This window comes from Chaetomium fimeti (genome assembly GCF_033439085.1).
Source record: "Chaetomium fimeti strain CBS 168.71 chromosome Unknown B0H64scaffold_7, whole genome shotgun sequence".
Taxonomy (NCBI): Eukaryota; Fungi; Ascomycota; class Sordariomycetes; order Sordariales; family Chaetomiaceae; genus Chaetomium; species Chaetomium fimeti.
The window spans coordinates 2,012,688-2,027,573 of NW_026944335.1; the positions used below are offsets into that span (position 1 = coordinate 2,012,688).

At 57.1% G+C, this 14,886-nt stretch overlaps 5 protein-coding genes across 5 annotated transcripts; 4 read left to right on the top strand and 1 right to left on the bottom strand.

Moving 5' to 3' along the window:
* Positions 1–327: 327 nt before the first annotated feature.
* Positions 328–1,647, top strand: B0H64DRAFT_435388 (uncharacterized protein). Its single transcript, XM_062806133.1, has 3 exons — positions 328–524; positions 907–1,128; positions 1,160–1,647. The coding sequence occupies exons 1-3, from the start codon at positions 505–507 to the stop codon at positions 1,236–1,238; spliced, it is 321 nt and encodes a 106-aa protein (XP_062656202.1). The 5' UTR covers positions 328–504; the 3' UTR covers positions 1,239–1,647.
* Positions 1,648–1,664: 17 nt separating this feature from the next.
* On the top strand, positions 1,665–3,286 carry B0H64DRAFT_477797 (uncharacterized protein; the record flags this gene model as incomplete). The annotated part of the gene is made up of 2 exons (XM_062808217.1): positions 1,665–2,584; positions 2,666–3,286. The coding sequence occupies exons 1-2, from the start codon at positions 1,829–1,831 to the stop codon at positions 3,284–3,286; spliced, it is 1,377 nt and encodes a 458-aa protein (XP_062656203.1). The 5' UTR covers positions 1,665–1,828.
* A 5,265-nt stretch (positions 3,287–8,551) lies between these two features.
* On the bottom strand, positions 8,552–9,656 carry B0H64DRAFT_235010 (uncharacterized protein). Its single transcript, XM_062799777.1, has 2 exons — positions 8,907–9,656; positions 8,552–8,821 (listed from the first exon to the last, which is right to left on the bottom strand). The coding sequence occupies exons 1-2, from the start codon at positions 9,514–9,516 to the stop codon at positions 8,628–8,630; spliced, it is 804 nt and encodes a 267-aa protein (XP_062656204.1). The 5' UTR covers positions 9,517–9,656; the 3' UTR covers positions 8,552–8,627.
* A 141-nt stretch (positions 9,657–9,797) lies between these two features.
* Positions 9,798–10,934, top strand: B0H64DRAFT_419890 (uncharacterized protein; the record flags this gene model as incomplete). The annotated part of the gene is made up of 1 exon (XM_062805416.1): positions 9,798–10,934. One exon carries the CDS (start codon positions 9,798–9,800, stop codon positions 10,932–10,934), a length of 1,137 nt encoding a protein of 378 aa, XP_062656205.1.
* Positions 10,935–13,431: 2,497 nt separating this feature from the next.
* On the top strand, positions 13,432–14,325 carry B0H64DRAFT_377190 (uncharacterized protein; the record flags this gene model as incomplete). The annotated part of the gene is made up of 4 exons (XM_062802520.1): positions 13,432–13,496; positions 13,678–13,687; positions 13,826–13,846; positions 14,083–14,325. 4 exons carry the CDS (start codon positions 13,432–13,434, stop codon positions 14,323–14,325), a joined length of 339 nt encoding a protein of 112 aa, XP_062656206.1.
* Positions 14,326–14,886: the final 561 nt, after the last annotated feature.

The window sequence follows — 14,886 nt, forward strand, 5'->3', positions numbered from 1 at the left end:
GGACGGGCGGGCTCGATACATGGCTGTCGCCTGATTTGTTTGGCGGTGGCTACCGTGATTCGTGGCCGGTGTACCTGTCGCGGGCTATATTACGCTTTTTGCATGCGTATAGTGTATGTTAGGATTATGAGGAACGTTACCTACCTTGGTTTCCATGTCTGCAGGCTGCGTTCGGTGGCTCCTGGGTTGTCATCTCTACGCTGTCATGGGCAATACTTTAAGGAGTACCTGCCTCGCGAGTCCAATCCATACACTGTCAAGTGCCACTGAGAAGCCCCCTTCCTCAGGTATACTTGCAAACTTCCTTATCCTCCCCACCAGCCACCCCCGACCCCGTCCGTCGGCAGCGACGAAGCCGTCGTCATTTCTCACACGTCCCGCACCCACCAAACCCTGGCCACATCTTGGGGTGTTGGAACAGACCTCGAGAACTCACGCCATGTGTACCAACCATGTCCAACTCCGATTCCTCGAGACGATGGACCGCTATTGAATTTCGGCAGCATGGGTGCGGACCGGGTTGCGTAAGTGTTCTCCTATTGTTGTTAATGCCGAAGCCCCCGGGTTAATGTGCTGTCGCAGATACACACTCTTGAGCCTGCCGGCAGCGCAACGCTCGGATGTCACAATTCGCACAGTTGCTTGCACTAATTGACAAGCTGCCCGTGGATTCCGCGAGAAATATGGTATTCGCGTCGCGTATTGCGACTATATAACAGTATGAACCCGCGAATACCGACCGGACTCACTAGCCCAAACTAAACATCAGCTACCAAACACATGGAGATATAATCCAAAACCAGGAGATCGATATAGTCCTCATCTGTCTCCAACCGCCTCACGCTTCGAGTAGGCTTACAAACCTCTCAGAAATGGTAAACACGTCCTACTTGACTCACGCAGCAGTGGAAACGTCCGAGACACGGCCCGCCTCTTCCACGACTACGCCCTCCTCTACTCCAGGCTCGAACCGGGACGCCCGATCTTGCTCAAGGCTTCCCCTTACCGCTTCCACCCGAGCTGGCTAGCGTTCGAGAGACATGTTGACAGGCTCAACATCACACTAGAGCCGAGGGGTATGTTCCGCCCGGAGGTCGCATATCTCATTTTTCCCGGCCCATACTGGCGGTGCGTTCTGGATTGACTATGTTTCTATCAGTTCGCCGTACTGGGTGAACGTCCTAGGGAAACACGACTGGCCGTGTGAGAAAGCCAGTGTGCGGGAAACGACACTTTAGTGTTTGACATGGCATTCAAACAATATAATTGCTCTAAGTCAGCGAATTTATGCTATTTACGAGACTAATAGTTTAATCCTTTGAAAGGGGTGAGTGGCACTGATCTAAACCACGAAGAAAACCCCACACGAGTTGGAACCCCTGACATCAGGGGTCAGTTCCACATCTTCCTCTTGCAACGCCGAAACCAGTATATGTCCAGTTTGGCAGGTTCATCTCTGCCTTGTATTTTCAAGATGATCAAATTGGAGTTGAAGCACGGGCTGCCCACTTGCAAGCGTCGACACCAACACGAAACGTCGCGGAGCTTGGCTGTGATTTTGCCGTCTCCCAGCCGGGTAATTGATCCGTGAGGCCACTTGTTTCTTCACAACCCGGAACATTTCCGCATCGGTTCTCTCACTCACAGTGGTTCTCAATCCAGAGTTTCGGTATCGAAATCTTCTTTTTATGGCTGTTGTCTCTGTGTTATCTCTTTAGCCCCTGAACTGGCCTGACACCTCGCCAACAGCCAAACAACCAACAGCACCCGCCCCTAGCCTTAACATACCCTCACACAACACACACCAAAGGCAGAGCCAAAATCAACCATGGAAATCTACACCCTCAACCTCACCCTCCTCCTCACCCTCTGCCTAGCCCTCTTCCTCCTCCAACACAAACCCAAACACAAACCCCAACCCCACCCCCCTCCCACCACCACCAAAGACACCACCACCACCACCACCACCACCACCACCACCACCACCACCACCACCAACCCCCCAAAACCAACCTCCAAATCCACAACCCCCTTCCTCCTCGCCTACACCCTCGCCACAACCTCCGACTGGCTCCAAGGCCCCCACCTGCACCCCCTCTACACCACCACCCACCACCTCGCCCCACAAACCATCTCCCTGCTCTTCACCACGGGCTTCGCCGCCGCCGCCCTGTCGGGGCTGTTCACGGGCGCGTGGGCCGACTCACACGGCCGTAAGAGGGCGTGCCTGGCCTTTTGTGCGGTCTATGCGGCCAGCTGTGCGCTCACGGTTGGGGTGCTGCCCCCCTTTCCCCCCTTCGGGGGGTTGGGAGGGTTGGTGGTGGGGAGGGTGCTGGGCGGGGTGGGGACGGGGTTGTTGATGGTGGGGTTTGAGAGTTGGGTTGTGGGGAATTTGAAGGAGAGGAAGGGAGAGGGGGAGTTGGGGTGGGTGATGGGGGCGATGAGCGGGTTGAATAGTGTTGCGGCGATCGTGTCCGGGGTGGGGAGTGAGTGGGTGGTGGTGAGGGCTGGGTCGAGGAAGGCGCCGTTTGTGCTGGCGGTGGGGGTGTTGGTGGTGGCGGCGGGGGTTATTTGGTGGGTTTGGGTGAGTTGTTTTTGTTGTTGCTGTTGTTGTTGTTTTTATCCCTCTCCCTGGTGATGGGTGGTGGCTAATGAGAGGGGATAGGATGAGAACTATGGCGAGGCGGCCGAGGTGAAGAACGAAAAGGGGGAATCGAAGAGCAGAGTCTGGTCAGTTCTGTCTAACCCGCAGGTTCTCGCACTCGGCGCCGCTTCAACCATCTTCGAAGGGTCCATGTACCTTTTCGTTTTCTTCTGGGTGCCTACCCTGAAGTCGGTTCAGTCTTCGCCGGGCGATCTCCCGTACGGGCTCATCTTTGCGAGCTTCATGGCTGCAACTCTGGCATCGTCCCTCGCCTTTAACGCCATCACAGAACGGCAGCTAATGCGGCATACGACCCTGCTCGTGGCCATTCTGGCGCTCTCGGCAGCCTGCTTCTTTTTGTCGGCGGGTCCCAAGTCCGAGCAGTCGGCCTTCTGGGTGTTCTGTCTGTTCGAGGCGGCTGTGGGGATGTACTGGCCGTGCATGGGCTACTTGAAGGGGCGACTGGTAGAGGACGGGGTCCGCGCACAGGTTTACGGCATCCTGAGGATACCCCTCAACATCTTCGTCGTGGTCTCCTTACTCTTTACCGGGGATGGGGACTCCTTTGGGAATGTGTTTTCAGTCTGCTCCACCTTGTTGCTGGCTTCTTCTGGAGCGCTGTGGGCGGTAATGGCGGTTTAGACTTCACGGACGACGCCGAGGGGCGAAGTCACGCCACGAGGACAAACAAAGACAAGTACCAGCCAAACCGGTCATACTTGCGAGGCCACAGTGCCCGTCACACTTGACATTTCCCATCGTAACCAACCGCAACCACCATCACAGTCACCTCGCAGCGGCAGCCGTTCGTTAACCCTGTTTCTCGGCATGCAATGGAAAGCGGAGCTTGGGGATTGGGACCTGCAGCTTACTGTGTGTTCTTCGACGTGCGCCCACGCGGTTCGCAGCAAGTACCCGCGAATCCAGCACCGTGCTCACCGCCCGCAAGCCCCTGCTTGCTTAACCTCATGGAACACGACAGGGAACGTGGGATTGGGGACACGGCGGTACGCGAAAAGGGGGGATGGGGGTCTCACCGGTCAGCGGTACATACCGAGCTGTGAATAGCCTCTTGCCTCTCGTCCTATCCGAAGCGAGCCAGCCAATTGACAGATTATAGTGGCAACCCCTGCGAGATAGCAGAACCGTCAACTTCAAGAATTTTTCGTCCGATTCCGGCCTTGTCCTTGTCCGTGAGCTGTGCCATGACGTCTCCTGCCCCTGAGAGCCCGTGGGGGTCGCCGTCGCGTTGATCATGGAATTGACCAATGACTCGTCATCTCCCCAAGGCAACAAAAAAAGAGGCATATCGTGCCTCGAACCGGTTCGCGAATTTGCAAGGACCAATTGTTCCTTTTGATTTCTCCCCTCAAGTGCAGTCTTTTACTCCGTGACCCGGCGCCGGCAGCTCAGCCTCAGCCGCTGCCGGGCCCCGAAAACCCCCACTCCACCCAGCCGGGACTTCCGTGTCTTTGCCGGACGGCAGTCGGTGGTGGCCCGAACGGGTGTCGGGAAGCTGGGGGAAAGTTCTACCCTTGCCCGCCGACCAGCACCCGACAGTCCTCGTCAGAGCCGCCGGTTTGTGGAATTTCAGGACCCCTGGGACTCGCTGGGACTGTGTGGGAGTCAATAACCTCGTTTAGCTTCTTTTAGCGGCCCTTCGGTGAACACTCTGGGAGCCAATCATCAACCAGGGGCTTTTGAATCGCGCCCCTCCCCCGCTCATGGTGCATGCGTCTATGACAAAGGGTTTCCGTTTCTGTTTAGCTCCCGTTTCGCCGTTCGTGACGACGCATGCCAGGAGTTTTGTGCAGTCCCGTCTTTGACACAGCAGTCGGGCGGTTGTCTGTTGTTTGGTATGTCCTGTTCGAGAGTGGATTTTCCTGTCGACATGTCAGCTTCGCAGGACTCGTGACAGCCTGCCTGCAGGTTCCCTTCGCAGCTGCATTTCATCATTTCTTGATCGGGCCGCGTTGTTGGGGAGCCAAGTCGACAAGGCCAGGCAAACGGTGCGGTATCTGGTTAATGAGGATCGATAACGATCCTTCACCCATCGCCGTCGCTCTCCTCCCCCACCAGGCTCCGAGCTTTTTGGTGAGAATGGGGGTCAGCGTGGCGGTGCATGGGTGCCAGTACAGTCGACGACGAGGATCACACACTGTAAGCCTTGTATCCGATCGCCTCCCGCTCTGCAGGTGCCAGACCGCTGGGTGTCTGCTGGGTGTGTGGAGGCGCTGGCCGGTGAGCGGCCAGGTGGTGTGTGGAACTTGAACTTGCCCCAACGACGCAGCCTGTTACCAAACCCTTACATAACTCCGTCCGCTTTCAAGTCTCGGGTCGAGTCCAACCCCGAACAGTGTCGCGTGACCGATAACAACCACCAACCATCCCCATCTGAACACAATATGAACGGAGGAAATGGTACTGGCTAGTTGCAATGTCCGCAGTGGATATCAGAACGAATGGTTCGTATCAATTCCACCATCGACGCTTGCTACGGACCACAAGAAGCAAGTTCATCGAATCGCTCACTTCCCCAACCACGAAATCATGGAGCCACCCACAAGACCGTCAAAGAGAGATAACCGGCCAAACGCAGAACAAGTCAAGTAGATGTCGTCTTCTCCTGATCTCACATATTTAACGAATTCGATGATGCCGCGTTCTGGCAGATTCAGACAACGGAGGCCTCTCAGAGTTCCTCGAGTGTAACGTCGGTGGACAACGCTGCGAGTGTCGCGTGCCCTTTGGGGGTCTGTCGGATAACGGCCGCGGCGAGTCGAAGATTCGCAACCAAAGGGGCCCGACAATCGGATGTGAGCAACGGGCCGTCTGCATAAAATACCGTTTCCGTTCGATCTCGCATCGGCCAAGCATTGGGATCGTACTTCCACGCCCTCTTGACCGCGCTGACCACGTGGGTTGCGTATTTGCTGCGGAGAACATGAAACTGATGCCATCCCCCTCATCCCACACTCATCTCATAAACGTCCACCTTGCCCCAGCCACATAGCGAAGCTTTCGGGCTCAGGAAGCCGTTCCCCGCGCGGGCAGGAGCCAATGGGGAGGAGGGTCGCCTGACGAAGCGAATGCGGCTTCATCTGACTCGGCGATGCCTAGCCAACAGGCCATAACCACCCAGTGCTGTCTTCAACAAGGTCCGCTCTTTGTGGCGTTTATCGATCTGGCCGGGTGCATGCCACTAGTATCAACAACCATCCTCAGCAGGGACCATGGTCCTGGCTTGAAGAGATCGAACCAAACCTCCGGTATCTGCACGTCATCGCCGTTGACGTGTGACAGAAGTTTCTTGGCCACCCGTTGGTTTTCCGCCCACACTTTGCGCCCTGCTGGCGGCGAGCAACTCTATCTCGATGAGGTCATCGTTGGGGAGAAGTTCGAGGGCTGGCATCACTTGCACTTGCACGTATTATGGGCTATACTCGCCATCCAGTCAAACATGTCTCGGACGTGGAGACTAGTTCTGCGAGCAGTTGGAAGAGCGATCAGTTCAAAATCAAGCGAGAGATTGGCCGAACTGTCGACGACCGAAGGGTAAACCTCGAATGGGGCCTGGCTAATGAGATAAGCGCTGGATGAGACGAAGGAAGGAAGAGAGGGGCTCGTGATTTGCAGCAAACGTTCAGTTGAAGTTGATGTGGCTCGTTCATCGCCAATTGGTGGAATTCAGAAACGACAATGTTTTTACGTCGCAGAATGTGGTCTGATAGCGAAACGCGCGAGATGCGCCGTGGTCCGTGGAGATGGAGCTGCCGAGGTAGCTGCTGGTAAAGATTTCCGAGCGGCGGTTTGAGAGCCCACCATGCTTCTGCGTGCAAATTCCAGAACCGAGAAGACCGCCGATGGCTGGGCTCGATTGTTGAGGGTGGGAGCAGGTGGTGCTGAAATTGAAAAGCGTGGGGGTCAACAGATGAATGGCCCGACTCAAAATCTGTGGTCATGTGTGCCGATGTGGGGTCCATTCCTGGTACGGTACACGAGCAGGAAGGGACGATCAGCAACGTCGACCAGACCGAAGCGAGTTCAACCAACCATTTTTGACCAGTACGACCCTCCCACGATAACCTAAGCGGCGCGTGTGCTCTGGTCCTGCTTTGCCAGCGAATTCGGAACTCTACAGATCTGTATAGTACTATATATCGCTTCCCAAAATAGCTGGAGGACTCGAGTATTGACCGATTGCTGGAAGTTGGACCCGAGTCACACGATCTTCGATGTCAATCCGCATGCTGACTTGAAGAGGATCCCCGGGATCTGCAATGGACACAGTGGATGTCACAGTACACTGTCTTCGCACTATTGGGATAGATTGCAGGGGCTAGAAGGACAGAACGAAAGGGAGCCTGACTGTCCCGCAAGAAGCAGAGAGAAGAAGCATCAACACCTGTACTCGGCCGACCTTGTTGTGGCGGTTTTATGTCTCAAAAGTTTGGCCAGAAAAGAGAAGCCACATTCCAGGTTGTTTTGGCGAGAACCGCAACCCCGGAATCCCAGTTTCAGGTACTGCCGCTGAAAGAGCGGGATGGCGCACTGACCAGCGCTCTAATTTCAGATGAACCGGGGACAGAGCGGGGGAGAGACTCCTCGCCCACACAAAAAGCTGGGATTTCCAAATCGGGGCCTCGAACTGAATCGACTCTCCACCACCAAAGTGGATCTCGCGATGTTTCGTTCGGCTCTTCTCTGCCCAGTGCCCACGAAGGATTTCCCCTCACTGGACTTGAATGCTACATTGCTACGTTTGTCCAATATTAGCCCGATCCCCGCTCCACCCAGGCATGGCCAATTCGAGGGAAACAGCAACACGGCGCGAACAAGTCACCCTTGCATCACAAAGCAGGACTGAAAGCAACGTCGGTCAGACAATTACATACGCAAGCGCCCTCAAGCGGAAGCCCCCGTGTGGCTGAGTGGTCCGATGCCATGTCGAGACCGTGTCGAGACCATGTCAAGACCATGTCAGGTGCCCCTCAGCAACCCCTCACTGCCCCTCCATGCGCGTCGTCGCTCCCCAATCCCCAAAAGAGCCAGTCGCAGAAAATGTGAGCGTACCTGTGGGACGAAGGGACGTTGGGAGGCCGCCTTTCTCGCTGGAAATTGTTTGACATGCGAGACATGGTCGTTGGCAAGAGCCCTTCGACGACTCATTCACGCCAATTGGGCCCACCGTTAGGTACCACCAATGCAGAGCAGCCAAGCATCTGCGGCCCCTCACGCTACTGCCGTCCTTTCCGCACCTCCTCGACTACCGCCCTTCCCGTCGTCCTGTAAGTCGAGCAGTCGGAGAGAGGGGAGGGCGAGACTTGAAGATGCAGTCACTACCTCACGAGCCACTTGTTCGACTACCAGACGCCGCAGACGTCCTCGAGCATCGACCTTCACGGCTTGACAATTGCAACACCGTCCTGCTGACGAGCCTCGTTTTCTGTTCTTGGCGAACCACACCCGTCAGCAGACCAGCAGTTTCCCCTGTCAGACAGTGTTTTTGCCGAATCAGGTGTTCCGGTCTGCACGAGCCGATGGGCTGCTGTTCACGGCACGCGAACCGAGGCTCCAGGCACAGCCTTATGTCCGGTCCCAAGAACGGTGGACCCATGGCGGCGGCTCCTGACTGCCGGGCAAGGAATCGGGCAATGACGCCAGGCGAGAGAGTTCAGCTGCGCCGGATCGACACCTTTGTTCTGGGCGGGCGAGGCAGTGATGTAAGAGGGCTGGCGCCGAGACTAAACCAACGTCGGCCACTCGTCGACCAGGCGGCCTTCTCCTTGACTTTTAACATGTCCGGGTCTCGGCGGCGCTGGGCAACATAACCAAGGTCTCGGGGAGCCCGCTATATGCTGAGGCTTGCACGCCCGCCATACAAGGCTGCAACGGCACGGCGATTGACGAACAGGACCTTTGGGAGCCTCGTCACGGCAGCGCTCTGCAAACCGCGCTCACGCGAGCGCAAGGCCAAAATGCATCAGACTCCGTCCTCGAGATTGACAGGACACGGACGTGCCAGCCGTCCTTCTACCTCTAAGCCGTCTCCCCATTGCCTCAGCCCGTCCCGACTCGCGGCGGCATACGTGGAGTTCAAGGAGCGTGCCACATGTGTATCAGGATAGTATCGACCGATGCGCCGAGGGCAGCTGATCATGCAATGGCCATTAGCTCCTTGGTGTAAGCACAAACAACAATCAGCACTGCCAATCATAACTTCCTGGATCCGCCCAGAAGAATTCTGGGGCTCACGACTTACTCGGCGCGGTTCGGGGCTCGATATCTTCCCGGCGCCCAAGGCAAGGCCCTGCGTGAATGGGAGTGAGAGGGTTGAATAACACCACCCGGTTTCCAGACGACCTTCCCGGCACCAAGCAGGTTTCGTGCTTCCCTTCTAGGTTTAGCTTGAACCGCGCCTTGGCTCCGGTCGTTCTTCGATCTCCCAGCTCAACCCCCACACTCGGCATCCGCTGATCCAAAACCAATCCCTGCTCCCCGCCGGGCCCAGGCAAGGGGGCACCCCGGATTTGAGAGCCTGGCCCGTTCTGGAGCGCGCACTGTGCGCAGGTACTCGGCGCGCCAAGGACAACGACGGCTCCAGCACCCTTGTCGACAACAGAAGGGCGGGCGCGGCGACTTCGCCTTCCGCCCAAACTATGGGAGTTGATGTTCTCGAGAACTAACCATGACAAGTACCAGAGTACCTTAGCAGACAAGCCGTTAGCCGTCGCCGCGCGGCGGCGCCATCCTCGGCCCAAGTTTCCAGCGAGCTTCCCTTCGCGTAAAACGCCACCGCTGGGCCCATCCAAGGGTCTCCAACGCAACAGGAGGAAAAAGAAAGTACGCCGGTACTTCGCACCTTTGGGCATCGGACCATGCCTTGGTCCTTGCCATCCGTGACTGCCATTCCCTGTCTTCAACTCTGACCCCTGTCTTTAGCGTTCGACATGTCAGTCATTCCACCTCCAAGAGTCGTCGTGTATACAAATACGCTGTCCTTCCCCCCCTTTCCCGACATCATCTCCCTCATCATCCTATACTACTCATCACAAGCTTTCCCAAACATCCCTAGCTCTTCTCTCGCCCATACCTATTCACACTCACTCAACGAACCATCACCAACCATCGTTGTTTGACTCCGTCGTTCACCATGTCTCCCCACAACGACGCACCCTCCCCCAGCGGCAGCTACACGGCGGGCTTCAACAGAATGCAATACCACCCCACGGTCACCTCTAGCCTCATGACAGGGCACCTCAACACCATGGAGCCCCACTCCCCTCTCAGCAGCTCGTACAGCACCACCTCAGAAAGCTCAGACTTCCACATGAACAGACCACTTGTGCCCGGTGTCTACGTGCCGACCATGTGCTTCTTCGAGGAAGGCACCGAGGATGTTGACACCGAAGCCATTGCACGCCACGCGGTCCGCCTTGCCCAGGCCGGGGTCACCGGCCTGGCCACTCAGGGCTCCAACGGCGAAGCCGTCCACCTCACCCACTCAGAGCGCCAGCTCGTCACCTCCACCACCCGCAAAGCCCTCAACGAGTCCGGTTACGCGCACATGCCCATCATCGTCGGCTGCGGCTCGCAGAGTACGCGCGAGACCATCCAGCTCTGCCGCGAAGCCTGGGAAGCTGGCGGCGACTACGCCCTCGTGCTCCCGCCCTCTTACTACGCCCCGCTGTTTGCGCCCGCCTCGGAGACCATCACCTCTTTCTTCACCGCCGTGGCTGACGCCTCGCCCATCCCACTCATCATCTACAACTTCCCGGGTGCCGTCGGCGGCCTCGACCTCTCCTCCGACACTGTTGTCCGCCTTGCGGAGCACCCCAACATCGTCGGCGTCAAGCTCACCTGTGGCAACACAGGCAAGCTGAACCGCGTGGCCGCCGCCACCCGCAAGCTCGCGGGGCCGAACTTCGACCCTGCCAAGCCGGAATTCCTCGTTCTCGCGGGCTCGGCCGACTTCACTATTCAGTCGCTCGTGGCCGGCGGGCACGGAATTCTTGCGGGGCTGGCCAACATCGCGCCCAAGGCGTGCATCCGCACCATGGAGCTATACAACCAGGGCAAGCTGCCCGAGGCGCAGGCCATGCAGGAGGTGGTTTCCCAGGGCGACTGGACAGCAATCCAGGGCGGCGTAGTGGGCGTCAAGTCCGGACTGCAAGGGTGGATGGGCTACGGCGGTCACGCGCGCAGCCCGCTGCCGCGGCCGAGCGGGGAGCAGGCGCGGCAGTGGAAGGAGGGGTTCAGGGACCTCGTCCTTCTGGAGAAGAGCCTCTGAGTAACGTCGTGATGACTTTGACGCTTTACTAGTGTTTTGGTTGGGTTCATGGCATGGGAAAACCTCCCGTGGAGCATTGGGGGCCTGGGGACGGGGCCGGGGACGGGGATACGGACATGGACACGGACATAACTACGGCGTTTCGTGATGGAAACCATGGAACAGGGGAACAAAAGAGATAGAGATGCGCCTATCTCTCGGCGTTTGCGGGACCAAAAACCAAGGAAACGTGGGTTTCAAAGCTTAACTAGTATTTTATTCTAATGCACACCTCTCTTCATCACATTTGCTTGTCTTTGGAACTGGGCAGCTGCCAGACACAAGCAAGTCGAACCATGCTTCGTACGTCTCACGCTCTATTCCAAGAAGTTGGGAAGTCCATAGCTTTCCTCGTTCCCAAGGTTTGTACACTCCGTTGTGTTGATGCCAGTTACCGAAGCAGACAGAGGCCACTTGTGATGCTCTCCGTCCATGAATATCCGTCATCTCACTCACACGAAACACAAATGCATGACGGGTTGTGAGGTCACTTTGAGTGTAAAGAGTGAGTGAGGCCGGCACCGAGGCGGCGGAACACACGCGAGGCTCGACCGTTGCGAAGCCGGCGACAGGTGTTCGGGCGTGTGCGCGGGATTCCTCTCCTCCCATACAGCGAGCCCAAACTCCACCCCTGCAGGCTTTGGGTAGCATCACAGCACGATCGTCGGTCTCTCCCCCTCTGTCAGAGCGCAGCCTTTCCGTTGTGAGAGAGAAGGCCATGTTTGTCTACCTTTGGGGCCTTTGGCGGCGTGCAAGTGCTGACAGGGTACCACAAATACTTGGCTCCCTCCCCGGTCTCGCTCTGGCTTGCCTCTCCCTGGCGTCAGCCACCTCCGCTCTGATACGGCGAAGCGAGGTGCCACGTCTCGCGGGTGTCTCTCTTGTGGAAGCCGGTTCGCTCGATGTGGGCTGTTTTCGGTTCCCGGAACCTGGGCCGGGGTGCGCCACGGCGAGGTACATATGTATGTCGGCATGTATATGTACATCCACTCTGAGTGCATTACCAGTTCACACGGTGGTCCGAGGTACTTTACCCGAGTGGTTTTGGGGGAGGGCAGGGAAAGGTAGCCAGGGGGTCAAGAACCGCACAGCCGGGTTAGGCGCGATTGGAGGGCGTGATCCCCTCTGGCGGACAGTTCCGGGATTGGGAACCCCTTGTTTTCTGTTGGCTGCGGCGGCAAGATCCCATCAAAACAAGCCCCTGTCGTCAACATCATCGCCGATGGGCGGAGCCCGAGACTGACTGAGGGGTGGGGGTTCTTCAGGAGGAGGCTCCCAGCGAGTGCTCCATGGAAGTTACTGCCGAGGGCAGGCCACGCTCTCTCGAGCCCCGATGAGAATACGAACTGCAACCACTGAACCCCGTTGTTGCACGCCGATACCTAATTACGGACAGATGGGATATGTAACGACACCAGAGTTCCAGAGTTCCAGGACTCCAACCGGAAATTCGAAAACCGAGAGCCGTCCACGGGTTCATTGTCACGCCCACGGGTCCGGAAGAAGGTGCAGGCCTCGTGGCGTCGGACAGGCTTGGTGCTGCAGATAACTCGTGGTTCTTCGTTCTTTCTGATTCTTTTCCAGTTTCATCGGTCCGAGTCCAGTAGGTCCAACCTCGAGAGTTAGCCGAGGCAGGCACGATGGTTCCCGGATCAAGGGTCTCGACCCGAGCTAAACTGAGCAACAGCACGATGCAGGAAGGTGCAAACACGAACCCCCACGCCAGGCACATGAATGGATGGAGCGAGCGACGGGAGCTCAATGAAAAAAAAATGGAATGGAGCTTGGCAACTGCAGTGCCCGACTGGTTTTGGGTCCATGTCAATCTCGACAGGAACCGAAACTACTGGACCAAACAAGACGCCGTTGCTCTTACCGCCTGTTTTCTCCACGACCGCCGTGGCCGACCCAGCCACGTCGGATGAGGACTTACCCAGCTACCTTACGTACCAAGTTGTGTGTACATGCCCATTATTGCGCGCAGCTCACGAGGCCCTAGAACAAACCGCGAGGCCGTTCTCCCCCCACCGAATCTGCAGCTCATGCTGCAGGCCGTGCAACTACTAGCCTTTCAAAGTCTCGATCATGGCCCCGGCAAATCAAGAATCGCGACTTCTTCGACACTGGGGGGGTGGATTAGGGGGGTAGAACGCTCAAGATGAGTCGGGTATGTCACGGCGCCAGTGTTCGCCGAAGTCTTGACCGTACCATTAAAAAGACGCTATGTTGAAGGGCCACAAAGTTCGCCATATCGTTACAAAACACGCTGCGGAAATGGGCTTCGGTGATTGCGAAATCCAGGACCCGTCCAGCACCTTTCCGTTATGATGAAATGGCCAGACCCCGTCTATCACCGATCGATCACGTTGGCATCGTGCTTTCTGACCCCCGCTCTCCTCATCGACCCCCAATTTATGCCTGACAAGGCCTATAGCGCAGCCGGATATCACGGTGCAAGATGTGGAGAGCTGCAATCTGCGTCACCGCAGCTCTTTCATGGGGGAGGTTGGGGGGGGGGGTTCAGTCAGCGCCTGCCCCTAATGCTACCCCTTTTCCTGTGGTCGGAGCTAAAAACAGCATCAACAAAAACACGGGGCAAACACCGGCAAGACTCAAAATCAACACGCTATGGGCACGGGGAGGGCCGCAATGGTAACGCCCGCGGCACCAGTCTGACGGACGGTCTGGTCTAATTTGCTCATAGGGGTCCCTCGGTACGTACTCGGTTTGTCCGAGCTCTAGGCCATGAACAAAACCGATGAGGATTCCTACTTTGGAATCGCAGGTATTGATGCATACCCCTTGCGTCAGCACTTCCCTAACCGGTTAATCGTCCGCTAACAATCGATCAGGAATTCACGGATTTCCTCACAGTGCGTGGAACGGCATTAGCCATGTAGCTGGCGCCCCTGGGACGGGGTTTTGTCCTCACGGTGTATGTGTGCTTGATGCCTGATATGCCGCCCCTTCACGAGCCACGAGCCTTCAGCTGACCATTGGCGTCAAGGACCTTCTCTTCGTTACCTGACACTAGCCATACGTGGCAATCTTTGAGGTTCGGGATAGCCCTTGCAAATCGTGTGATCGACGACTCATACTCCTCCGGCAGGTTTTGATCTCACGCGTTGAGAATCGCGGGCGAACGCCCTCCGGCCCTCCACCCCGAGTATGGAGGAGCAGCTGTGACCCTACGACGGCCTTACTGGGACTGGGCCCCGCCGCCTATGCCATCAACGTCATCGTCAGGGCCCCGCGCGGCGTGACAGAAATGGCCAACTTTTCACGCGGTTATCGCTTCCAGCGGCTACCCCTCGAGCTCGGTTTCCGCGGCTTCCTCGCAGCCTACCCCTAAGGCATCAGGTGTCTCGGCAAGGGAGATCGTCTGAGCAATATTACCGCATTCAATAAAGCAATGGTCTTGGCAGTGAAAGACCTGACCACCGATGTTGCCAGTCAACCAACGAGGAGCCACGTCTGGGGAGGCCCGTCAGACCCTCGGTTGCCCCGTGAACGTTTGGCCGCGGCTAACGAGGGATAGGACGATATTTTCGTGAGAGGAAGGACCTTTGACAGCTCCGGCTGACGCGTTTCAAGCCTCGAGTTTCCCCATGGCTTGGTTCGTGCACTGTCCGTCTGCACTGGGACCTTTTCGGATATCGACTGGGCGGCCTTCGGTCCCTTGTTGTAGGTTGTTCAACCCCAAGCCTGGGGAAAGCCCATGCTGATCTGAGTAGCATGTTGTACCACTGCAACGTTGACCGGCTCGTTGCAATGTGCAGGTGATTCACTACGAAGAGGACATGTTCACCAATGAAGCAAGTTCTACCGGCCGGTACGCAACCCTCCAAAGCAATATTGTCATGGCATATAGCCCTCTAAACTCTTATTCGGCGAGAACATGAACTTCCACACG